This window comes from Lissotriton vulgaris, chromosome 5, assembly GCF_964263255.1.
Source record: "Lissotriton vulgaris chromosome 5, aLisVul1.2, whole genome shotgun sequence".
Taxonomy (NCBI): Eukaryota; Metazoa; Chordata; class Amphibia; order Caudata; family Salamandridae; genus Lissotriton; species Lissotriton vulgaris.
This window is the reverse complement of record NC_141693.1, coordinates 1005466326-1005478779: the sequence shown is the minus strand read 5'-3', so window position 1 is coordinate 1005478779 and position 12454 is coordinate 1005466326. Positions and strand designations below refer to the sequence as shown.

The window sequence follows — 12454 nt, the reverse complement described above, 5'->3', positions numbered from 1 at the left end:
ACTATGCATAGGGACACCAAGTGTGACCCAGTGCAGACTTTCTGGCACTCTGAGTGCACCCACCCAGCCCCAATACACTAAATCCTGTCTGGGAGGTGGTCACACCTTCCTGTGACAGGATGCCTATTGTCATGCCTTCCTCTGCTCGAACTTGGCTCATCAGCAGGAGGCGAGAGCGCACTACTTACAAAGAACAATAACTCCTTTATAGTGTTTCAGTATATTTAAACCATTAGTATTCAGTTCATTTTACAATTGAAATTAGGGGCCAGGCCCTATTCACATTGTTAGTGGTGTAAGCAGTCACCAATCGAAGGCAGCACACAAAACGTACAAAACGTACTAGTTTGACAATAGTGTGCAGCACCCACACACATTCACTCATCAGCAGGAGAGCAGAATCGTGCCTGTGGCTGGCAGCATCCATTTTGTGCTGCCCAGGTCGAGAAAGCTGGTACCAGGTAGACCGGTGACCCACAGTAGTGGTCCTAGAAGGGTGGAATCATACCTACCACACCAGTTATTGGTGTGTAGGTATGATTCCAAGGTGTTTGACACCAAACACAACATGTTTCTAAGCAGCCGTTATAAAGTTAGCATTTACTGTGAGGTTATAATGCACTTAAACATATATGCCTGGCTGCATCACAGACAACCCCAGAGAATGGTCTCCGAAGGCTTCAGAGGGGCTCTGCTCATGCAGGGGCATCCTCTCACATAAAACCAGCACCCTGCCTTCATGATTGATAAGGCCTGCCGTAAGGGTGACTGATAGGTTTTTAAGTGTAGTGATTTAGATAGATATAGTGAACCTATATTTCGGTAAGTGGTGCAAGCACCATCTTACACAGTCTGCTGTAGAAGGCCTGTCATGTCATTTTGAATGGCCTCTCAGGGATGGCATAACAAAAGCTGCAGTCCATGGGAGGCCTCTTGGGTACCTATGCCCTGGGTACATGGTGTACCATATACTAGGGACTGATAAGGGTACCTCAGTATCCAATCTGTGGTGTACCTTACATACATAGCCAATTTAGGGAGAAAGCAGATAAACTAGGATCCTAGTCTGACTAGTCAAAAACTAGCATAACACCAGGAAAAAAAGTGGAGGTAACTATGTAGTCAGATCCTACCTTCCTACAGTGGGTTGACACACAACATGGTGGCCGAACAAAGTACTGATAATTGCATTATCCTGTGATGAAAAGCAAACGTATGCTTATGTTATAGATATCTTCCGGGGAAACACAAATTGCTTGAAACAGGTTTTTATTGCATCGATATTGGATGTTGGAGAAAGACAGGTTGGAGGGTGGTGCTTAAGGTGATGACAGTGTATTGTATTGTTCTTTACAAGACTTTATTTGGCATTTTACTCTGTGGTATGGCAGTATATAACAAATGTGAATTGTGTTATATTTGTCTTCTGGAAATGGAAAATAAAGTTAAAAAATACAACCACTGCCAGTCAGCAAAAACATGGTCAGCCTTCCAGCAGGGAAAGACAAAAATTCAGGTTTTCAAGGTAGAAAGACAAAGTCATAAACAAGGAGAGACTGTGATGCTAGCAAGAAACATAAAAAGCACAGTGCTACATATGGCAGCCACATGAAAGAAGACTGGAGCTACAAAAGCAGGAGCCGGATTCAAGAGACTTCTCAGGTTCTCGAAGATTCACCATCACAGACCACTAGAGTAGAGCGCAGGAGCTCTAAGTAAGAGCAGTTGATAAAACAAATTCTGAAAGAAGAAACCAGTCTTAAATCACTCATTAAACCTCATACTCGCACAGGGTGAGACTGATTATATTACAGTACAGATGTGAGTTTGCTGCAGCATAGTGCAGGTTTGAGCAGTTATCACTCCTCCACCTCTGGAGTGCATGGACATTCCAGGAAGCAACAAGTGAACAGAAGTAATGCCTTACTGGAGCATGGGATGGATCCTCTTTCAGAACTTGGAAGGAAAGAGCGCAAGGGATAACAGGGGCATGCTTGAGGTGATAACATGATTCAAAGTATAATTAAATTCATCAAGGATCTGCTCCCTGGCTCCAAGACTTGACTAAGGCATACAAGAATCAGAATACAGCTGTAGTTGGGAAGCTGTCCCCTGAACGGACTATGGGATGGTTTTGGTTTAAGAGAGGAGGAGAGAATGCCACTGGTTCAAAACTAGTGTCCATGATAGAGGCAGGTTCTTCAGGTAGAGCTACCCGATATTTAGATATGACACTAACACAAACAAGTTATCTCTTATCTTTTGGTTCTGCATCTTTCACATCTACAAAGAGTCAAAATTCTGTGCACACTCAAGAACTAGGTGGGTGGCTGGCTACCCATAGTGCCTGTGATCTGCGTCCTGCCAGGCTAAATGGGGGACTCTAATCCTAGCCAATTACCGCAGATCTTGACCCATTCTGAACATCCTCGTATGTGTACGGTACTTCTATAGAGCAAACTTAACGAAAAGGCAGTGGAGCCCTGTACATGGTCAAAGACGAGCATCAGGTCAACGATTAGTAAAGAGGAAGCGTGGTAGTGGGTGACTAGTGCGTTGTGATGTAGTGTTCATTAAAGAAGGGAGTCGTGAATGCTTTCCAAAATTGAAGCAGTTTTGGGTGGTCCTGATGGATACGGGACTGTTTCCAGAAACAGGATGCATAGATGGAGTAGGCCTGCTTTCTCTTTTCTTTGTTTTTTTACACTTCTTAGCCTATATTCAGATGGTGTCCTGACTGCAGGTGTGTTAAGATCCAGCAAAGATGGTAAGCTTGTCTGCAGGATAAGCGAGGGTGCTGGTCATGATACCTTTGTAAATGATGGAGCTCGTTTTGAACATGGTGTGAGGTGACAAAGAGAGCCAATAGATTTCCATCAGGTACGGGAGTGATGTGATCATATTTTGTCAGTCCCTGGATGAGACCTGTTGCAGCAGGTAGAATGCCCCTAAAGGGTGCCAGCGTGGAGTATGGGAAGATGTGGAGAAGGGCATTACCACCATCCAGTTTTGAGAGTACAAGGTGTGACCAGCAGTTTTGAAGTGGCTTTCTGAAAGAAATGGTTTGACATTCTTTTAGACGCTGGTACCAGACCGTCTTTGTTTTTTGGAAGTGTGTACCTTGGGTCTGGTTTCTAGGGTTAATTCATGTGACTTGACATTTGTTAAAAGTTCGGTTTAGAAGCTGTCAAGGTCCGTGTCATTGAGCTAAGTTTGTACTGTATCTATATTATTGCTCTTGGCAATTAAGGGGAATTGTGTCTTGGTTGGGTTTAGCTTCAGGCAGGCTTTGTATTTGAGGCACTACATGTCTGAAGCTGAGAACACTTTCAAGTATGGTTGTGTATCATCGGCATATTGTTGGATTTAGATGCTGTTATCTGTGAGTAGAGTAAAAAGAACAATTGTTGGACAGAATGCAGAACAATGTCCTATATTCAACCCAGTACAGAGATCTTTGCCTAAGTCACTCTTTCTTTGCTCACCAAGCCATTCCAGTTTAGAACCAGCCATATGCAAATCAGCCTTGACCCTGCACCGAATGGGAACAGTCCAGCTCGAACTGCCAGGAAAGGTCCTACCTGGACTGGAAGCAAGCCTCCAAGGACCGGTTTCGAGGTCTCATCCTGGCTGATGAGGGGTGAAACCCCGAAACCGTTCCTAGGATGAATGTTTCTGGTCCAGGGAGGACCTGGCTTTGGCAGTTCGGGCTGGACTGTTCCCATGAGGCACAGAGTCAAGACAGATTGCATATGGCCAGGTCTGAACTGGGGTGGCATGGTGAGCAAAGAATGATGGATTTAACCCAGATTGCTTGACTGGGGGTGAATGTTATGATTTGTTCTGCATTCCGTCCATCAATTGTGTATCTTTTGCTTTCTTGCCCTAAGCGCACCAGGTACCCAGACATGGGTCCCGGGCTCACTGTGCCACTGGATTCAAGCTATCCTGGTTGATGAGGGTGAAACCCTGAAACTGATCCTAGGATGCTTGTTTCCGGTCCAGGGAGGATTTGCACATGGCCAGGTCTAAACTGGGGTGGCATGTTGAGCAAAAAGAATGATGGATTTAACCCTGATCTCTTGACTGGTGGTGAATGGTTTGATTTGTTCTGCATTCCGTCTATCAATTGTGTCTTTTGTTATCTGTGAATAGAGCGCCAAGCGGCTCCATGTATAGGGTGAAGATGACCAGAGATAACAAAAAGCTCTTAGGATTTGTTGACATGTTACTCTACTTTGATCTTTAAGCTACTAAGTTATTGAGCTAAGTAAATACACCAATAAATAATATGCAATAAAAACACCATATTAACACATTCTCAGCATACATATATTCTAATCATCCTCCTACGCTCAAAATATGTAAACGAGTAACTGATCAGGTCAAATTAGCAGCTATTCACATGATGAAGCCTGCATATCAGAAGATAGTTGCCACTGCCAGGCCAGAGGTGAATCGAGTGCATGCTCAGCAAAGACGTTTAGCATTAGATATAACCAAGTCATAAACATTTGCAGATACATTGAGATTGTCTGATGGCCACTTTCTTTCTTGAGGCATCCTTTTGTGATCAGTGTTGTTTCCAGTTCATGGTCTTTCGCACGAGCATGAACCACTGACAATAAGTGAACTCCATCTGCAGACATATGCAACATGTACATGAGTCTGACTTTTCTGTTTCTTTCTCCATTTATTCTGCTGTGCTGAAAACTAACATAAGTACATCAGACCAGTAGACGCACCAAGAGCACATAAGCATTAGAATCTATACATTTCATTGATAGCTGCTCAGTGGTTATTTAATCACCCTATGCTCAAATGATGCGACCAAGGCAACCTGGAACAGGCCCAAATGGCAACAGACCTCATGATCAGAGCTTTCATTACAGAAGAAACCGGTAACTGCATGCTTGGAGGAAACCATACTAATCACTCATCACAAGTGCATGGTCAGAGATGGCATTAGGACCTGAGCAGTCCTTCAGCTTTTCCAGATAATGTGAAGAAAACCTACTGTAGGGAAAAATAATACTGAGATTGTTTTGTGCATAACATGCATACTGGATATCAACACCTTTCTATAACTTGTTCCCTTTCTTCTTTCTTTCCTATTATTGTTCAGATGCAGGGGATGTTGTTTCCAAATTACTGTGTATGATTTCAGATTGATACAAATAGGTTGGGCGTGAATTACAAACCTCCATGTTCCATGTTCTTTCCGTTGATTTATTTTCTATATAAATATCATTGTTTTAAATCTAATACTAAAACAAACTTTATTCAGTTTTTACAAACCATGTGAACTTTTAACTTCTAATTTCCCTAAATCAATTACTAGTATCGAATCCAGTGACATAATAACAGAATGAAAATAATGAACAATAAAAATGTTAGTCATTAAAAGACTGTCCTAAAACATTTAACTGCCTTATTTAAGCTTCTAGTCCAAACTGCGAAATAACCACTTATTTAATCATCATTGCCTACTTCTGCTCCAATCGTAGCGCACAGAGCTTGTAATGTTTGTGTGTGAAAATATAAAACCTGTAATACTTGCTTAGGTTTTCCCTGTGCACTACTCAAAATATAGCTTACTCCAAAGCTCCCACCCGTGCCTGCTTGACATTCATTCACTTACAGCCAGATTCATCAAAGGAAATTCGTCTCGCAAAGGGCCAGATTCTGAGAATCTGGCCCTTTGCGAGCGCTATTTTAGCATTTGGGATTCATCATCCCAAATGCAAAAATCGCAATTACAGAAATCGCTAAATTGCGATGAATTGCATTTAAGGAATCTCAATTTTTTAATTGCATTTTTCTAGGTTGTATGTTACACACACAAGGACATGTGTGTGCGCAACACCAGTGTACATTACCATTTCAGAGGTGCTACAGGGTGTCCTTTGGACACCCTGGCACCCTTGAAATAGCATCCTTATTTGCGATTAGCAATTAGCGAATCGCAAATAAGGAAGCTGTAGGAATCGCAATAAATATTGCGATTTCTACATGAATCCCGTTTTGCGGGTCTTTAATAGCGATTCCCTAATAATCGCTATTAAGGACTCGCAAAACATGACAATGAAGAATCTGGGGGATAGGTTTTTTTTTTTTACAGAATCCAAAGAGCAAGAAACTTGCAGCCGAGTTTGACATTTTTAATAACAGTTTAAAAGTTATTGCGTTTCATACCTGCCATTTGCTTTTTTTGTGTCTTATTGTCAGCCTTCCATTTAGGTATATTCTACCTGCCAATTGTCCTGGGATATTAAGAAATCACGATTTTGCTGTTGGGAGTCAATTTTTATGTCTGAGCCTCAGCTACCTTGAAGCATCATTACTGTCTGTCATTATTTCTGAAATCATTTTATTCGTTATATGCTATAATGTACTTGTAAGCACCATCTAGACCACATAGGAATTTAGTTTTTCTGTTTGCCAGTTTTGTCAGAATACAAAGCAGCTCATCAACAGAAGAACGACACCAGTCCTCCCGAAGTTACTCCAGATGCACCAGATTTGGATGGAGGAGCCATATCGGATCGCACCCCAACACCGACCCCAACTAGTACTGAGGTTAGCAAGAGACCGTCTATTACATTTGTGGGCGAGGTGCATTACATGTCAGTTAATTCACCTGACCATCACTTTAGATAAAATAATGGAAATCTATTTTATAAGAGATTTCTTTCATGCCCAATATTGCTTTCGTAATCTTGGCCGTTTGACCTCTCAATGGATCAGGTTGTTTAAGAAGCAAACGTTACTTACTTGTAATCCTAGTTCGCCTCCAAGGGAATCCTCAATAAAAGTATAAACACTGAATTCTGAATTGTCCCACCCATATGCGGTATCCTGGACCCCTTCACAAAAAAAGAATGGTTTCAAAGTTTCTATTTCACAGAGTAGAGGTGCAACCATTAAGTATTTCCAGTTTTCACAGTGCTAAATTGTTTGCAGAGCATTTAGCTTCCCTAAACAAATAAAGTCAAACACAACATGTCCTCTTTCTTTAAGTGCTAGTAAAAATGCTTTCACAGTAACAGTGCTGCTTTAGAACCTTTATCAGCAGTACTTTCACCCTTGCTGTCCCAGCCTTGATGCAAGCAACTGTATATTATGTTTATGGTATGGTATTTCTATAGTGCAGAGTCAGCCAAAAGGCAGCAGATCGCTGTGCATAGTCAAAGCCAAGCTTAACACTTTCCATGCTCATGACGAGCTCAGCTCATCACAAGCACAGCGGCCCCCTCCCCCCGTACAGCAGGTGAAAACGCCCCTCATCAAAGGGGTTAAAGTCATTGAGTGATAGAAGATGAAACTGAATTGTGGCCATTTAATGCATTTTGATGTAGTATTCTTTAAAGAGTTAAGTCTTTAACTATTTCCTAAATTGGAGCAACATTAGGGCAGTACCAATGGATACAAGGATGTTGTTCCAAATCCTACCAAGGATCTACCAATTCATCCTCCCCAGTGTGTGAAAACAAATTTTGTAAAACCCAGAACCCTGCCAGCTAAAAATGACACTGTCCCAGATCGCACTTTATTTTTCATTCTTTGCCTTCTTAAACCTACTTTATTATGTCAAGCACAAACGAATAGTGCAGTTTGGGCCCTCGCTACACGACGGCCAGGCAAACGCGTGCCACACTGCACTGTGTTACAGATCCCTCTTGGGAGAGAACACTGGCATAATGTCCACATTTCACTGGGTATACATTACCAGTGAGGATTTCTTTATGTTCATAGGATATCCCCTTCGTGAAAATACTGCCCGTGGAATACTATATTCATTTTATGGCAAAGGATGCACAGAAGATCAGGCTAAACTCTCATAAAGTCCTTTACAGGACCAAAAGGGTTGGCTGGGGTGAAGTACTGAATATTGATAAAACACTAATAAGGATATTATTACTAAAAATTGTTTGGCTCCCTCCCCTTATATGGCTCGAGAAAGAGAAAAAAATCAAAAAGAATTTGTGGGATTCTATTATGAATCGGTCTTTAACTTGAGGTTGAGATTGCTTACACTTTAAGTGTTCCCTCTTTAATGGAATCTTGTCCATTTTATTGTGTGGGGGTACTACAAAAGATAAGCACATTTTAGAATGTGTTTTTAATTTCTTTCCTATGTGCTTAGCTGTTTAAAATTTGATTGATAATAATACACAATGTTGCATTATAAATATTAGCACACTGTTCTCAACAAAAGCACACATTTATAAATCAATGACCGACATAGCTGCAGTTTAAGGTAAACAATGAATTATAAACTGATGGCGCTCAGATGCTCTAAATCTTTCTAAAGAGTATTGAAATCGATTTAATAAATCATAATGTAGGTCTATATTGCCATTTTAAAGGTCGGCCTTGTGGTTTGTTTTGGCACTCGAACCATTCGATGGTAATATAAGCCTATGTTACACAGTTGATCGCTATGTGTGCTCTCTCAAGCTATATTATATGTGCAGTGTCACTCTGGTCCGTTTGTTTCCCTCTTTGACACACAGCAGTTGATGGTGCATTCCTCTGAGCTCACACTGCCTGTAAAAACCACTATGAAAAAGTCTAATAGGTGTTAAGAGAAAAAAGGCGGAACGCCGGCAGTTCAAGTTCCAAATTTTAATTCTTTATGCAAACACAACACGTAGCAAAAAGGCCAATGCATTTCAACCAGTCACAGTTTTGATCACATGCAAAAAACAACAGGTGATGGACAGAATGCAGAACAATGTCATACATTCACCCCAGTACAGAGATCTGGGCCTAAATCCATCGTTTTTTTTGCTCACCATGCCAGTCCAGTTTGAACCCAGCCATAGGCAAATCAGTCTTGACCCTGTGGCCCATGGGAACAGTTCAGCCCGAACTGCCAAGCCAGGTCCTCCCTGGATTGGAAACAAGCATCCAAGGACCGGTTTCGGGCTTTCAGCCCTCATCAGCCTGGATAGCTTGATTCCAGTGGAATAGAGCAGTTTGGGCCCTCGCTACACGACGGCCAGGCAAGCGCGTGCCACACTGCACTGAGTATGTCTAAGCATACCCGTCTCACTCGGGGTGACAAATGCAAAAAATAACAGGTGATGGACAAAATGCAGAACAATGTCATACATTCACCCCAGTACAGAGATCTGGGCCTAAATCCATCGTTTTTTTGCTCACCATGCCATTCCAGTTTGAACCCAGCCATATGCAAATCAGTCTTGACCCTGTGCCCCATGGGAACAGTCCAGCCCGAACTGCCAAGCCAGGTCCTCCCTGGACTGGAAACAAGCATCCAAGGACCGGTTTCGGGCTTTCAGCCCTCATCAGCCTGGATAGCTTGATTCCAGTGGCATGGAGAGCACGGGACGCACGTCTGATCATACCTTCTCACTCGGGGTGACAAATGCAAAAAACAGGTGATGGACAGAATGCAGAACAATGTCATACATTCACCCCAGTACAGAGATCTGGGCCTAAATCCATCGTTTTTTTGCTCACCATGCCATTCCAGTTTAAACCCAGACATATGCAAATCAGTCTTGACCCTGTGCCCCATGGCAACAGTCCAGCCCGAACTGCCAAGCCAGGTCCTCCCTATGTGGTAAGGGTTTTCCCAAATGTGGGTCCCTTGCTCACTAGGCCATTGGAGTCAAGCTATCCTGGCTGAAGACAGCTGACAGCCAGAAACCGGTCCTAGGGTGCTTGATTCCGGTCCAGGGAATACATGGCTTGGCAGTTCAGGCTGGACTGTTCCCATGGGCACAGGGTCAAGACTGATTTGAATATGGCCATGTCTGAACTGGGGTGGCTTGGTGAGCTTGGTGAGCAAAATAAGGATGGATTAAACCCAGATCTGTGACTGGGGGTGAATGTTTTGCAATTGTGCAACATTCTGTCCATCATTTTGTGTGTTTTGCTGTTCACCCTATGTGGGAAGGGTGTGCCCAGACATGGGTCTCTTGCTCACTAGGCCACTGGAGTCAAGCTATCCTGGCTGAAGACGGCTGATAGCCAGAAACCGGTCCTAGGATGCTTGATTCCGGTCCAAGGAAGACATGGCTTGGCAGTTCAGGCTGGACTGTTCCCATGAGGCACAGGGTCAAGACTGATTTGCATATGGCCATGTCTGAACTGGGGTGGCTTGGTGAGCAAAATAACGATGGATTAAACCCAGATCTGTGACTGGGGGGGAATGTTTTGCCAATGTATAACATTCCGTCCATCATTTTGTGTGTTTAACAGTTTTGATCACAGCCAGCACAAGTTCTTTCTTGAGTTCCATACGAAGGGCCGTACTGGCTGTAGCCGGCGCAGGGTGTTTCCCCGGTGGGCCGTCCGGGTGGGGGCTGCTTTTGGACCCGTGGGGGGCCGTGTTTACCGGACCAGTTTTGCAGCATAGCTGCAATATCAGCCCCTGTAACAAAATCGTCCGAAACTGGCCCTGGCAAACTGCTCGGCCGTACCCCCAACCAACCGGCCAACTTTGCATGGTCTGGTTTTGGTTCCCAGTCCGGCCATGTCCATACTGTATATAAAGTGCAAATAGAACAGTACATTGTTTGAATCATAATTCATAAGAAAGCATTAAAAGGATATAGGTTTTTCAGTGCAAGGTGGGATATTAAATATTTTCGAGGAAGACATTTAAATTGATTAGATTAATTGGTTTTCAAATTTCAGTGCACAAAACGGTGCAGCAATGCAAGCATTGCTTACATTTTTGTCTTAGTAAAACACTGTGTTCATAGCTGCCACGGTTTCATATTGCTATGTGTGACATTTTCATAATTTACGTGTAATTATGAGTGACATTGAACGACTATGAATGACTCTTTCTTGCGAGCAAAATTAAGCAATGAAGATGAGGAAAACGTATAAACCTCAGAAATCGTACTCATTTGAGCAACAAGAAACTCTAAGAAGGTTTTTAAACTGCTGCAAAGCACCAAAACTGGAAGGATGCGAACTAAGTGTAGCCAACATCTTAAGCAGCACTTTAGTTTCGCTCCCATAAGTCATCATATTACGTGGTAAAAGTAATCAGTGTACCATATTTTGAGATATGAGGCATGGTTTTTAAAGTATGCTCACTTTTATTTATGTGTATTTTAAAACCTCTGGGATTGTGAGGCTTTCTCCTTTCACATGTACCCCAGCTTGAGCCAAAGTTTCACTAGCCAAAATTATATAATAGTTTTAACATGCACTGATAGAAAGAAATAGTACTTTCATGTTAGCAGGCTGACGCATGATCAGCTTCAAATTAAATAAATTAAGAATGAGACCTGAGTGAATGTGAGCCATGGCCGTGACAAATCTCCGGCAGTCGGTCCCTGTGTCAGCTGAGCAGAGTGCTGCACAGAGGAGAGCAGTGATAAATCATTCTAGCTTGATTTACAACTGGACTTTTATGTGCTTGTTGTCATTTAAGTGCAGCTAAACCCAACTGCTGCTCGGAGAGCAGAGAAGCTTTGTTCAGGATAGAACATGAAGCCGCAACAGCAACTGGCTGCAGTCCTGTGTCTTGCGCTGCTTGAGAAATACCCCCAGCCCCATGCCCCCAGTGCCCTCCCACCACTGGCGTAACAAAAAGTGAGGGGGCCTCCCTGCACGGTACTTAGAGGACCCCCCTCCGGGCTCAACCAGGAGCTCTCTGGCCACAGTGCAGTGCTGAGGGGGCCCCTTGGAGCTAGAGGCCCCCCGCACCGCGGGGGCTGCGTGGGCCTGAGTTACGCCCCTGCCTCCCACCGCTGATAGCTTAAAAGACGGCAATGCCACCGAGCTTCAGCGGCCTGGGCCCTTGGTGTCGGTGAGATAAGTAAATAGATGAAGGCTATATTGTCTGCATATTCTGCATGGTCAACCCTCACCACCAGCCCGCGGTAAGTTGAATACCGTTGCATCATGTGTCAGCTGAGCGGATCGCTGCCCACCTGTCCCTGAGGAGAGCAAGGAGCTAGGCTCAGGCTGACACTCTAAAATTATTTATTTTTACTAAGGTGGGATATTACAGACCTAAGTGTCAGTAACTGTAAGCCAAGCAATGTTGAGTCCCCAGCAGCAGCTTGGCGGTCGCGGGGCAGCATATGCATGATGGAAAGCACAGAGAGCGGTGCGAGGAAGGCCGAGGCGGGCTGCCTGTGCCAAACTAAACTTATAAGCATAACTGCCACCCGCTAGTCGCGCCGTTGGGCGGCCTGCCCACTATTTGTGACTTCAGTTCTGTCTCTCAGCAATCAAAGGACACACTTAATGTTGCAGTCACATGATGACTTGTCAAATGAATGCCACCGCACAGCAGTGCACTCTGTCAGATACACTGCGGCTGCCAAATGAGCGCGCTAATAGCGATGCTCCTGTCTCCAGCCAAAGTTGTCAGTGACTTCAGAGGGCTCTGAACTGCGCGATTTTGCATTTTAGTGCGGTGATGCGGATCACCACAAGAAAATACATTAGTCTAACA

The 12454-nt window shown here is 43.6% G+C and overlaps 1 protein-coding gene across 2 annotated transcripts in view; it reads left to right on the top strand.

The window, feature by feature from the left end:
• The window catches only part of ZFYVE27 (zinc finger FYVE-type containing 27), a 362081-nt gene that overhangs the window by 199698 nt on the left and 149929 nt on the right, over window positions 1-12454 (top strand). For both annotated transcript variants that reach the window (XM_086922616.1, XM_086922614.1), the window contains exon 7: window positions 6446-6579. In XM_086922616.1, coding sequence (XP_086778742.1) covers window positions 6446-6579 — 134 coding nt within the window. The remainder of the gene's footprint in view (window positions 1-6445; window positions 6580-12454) is intronic.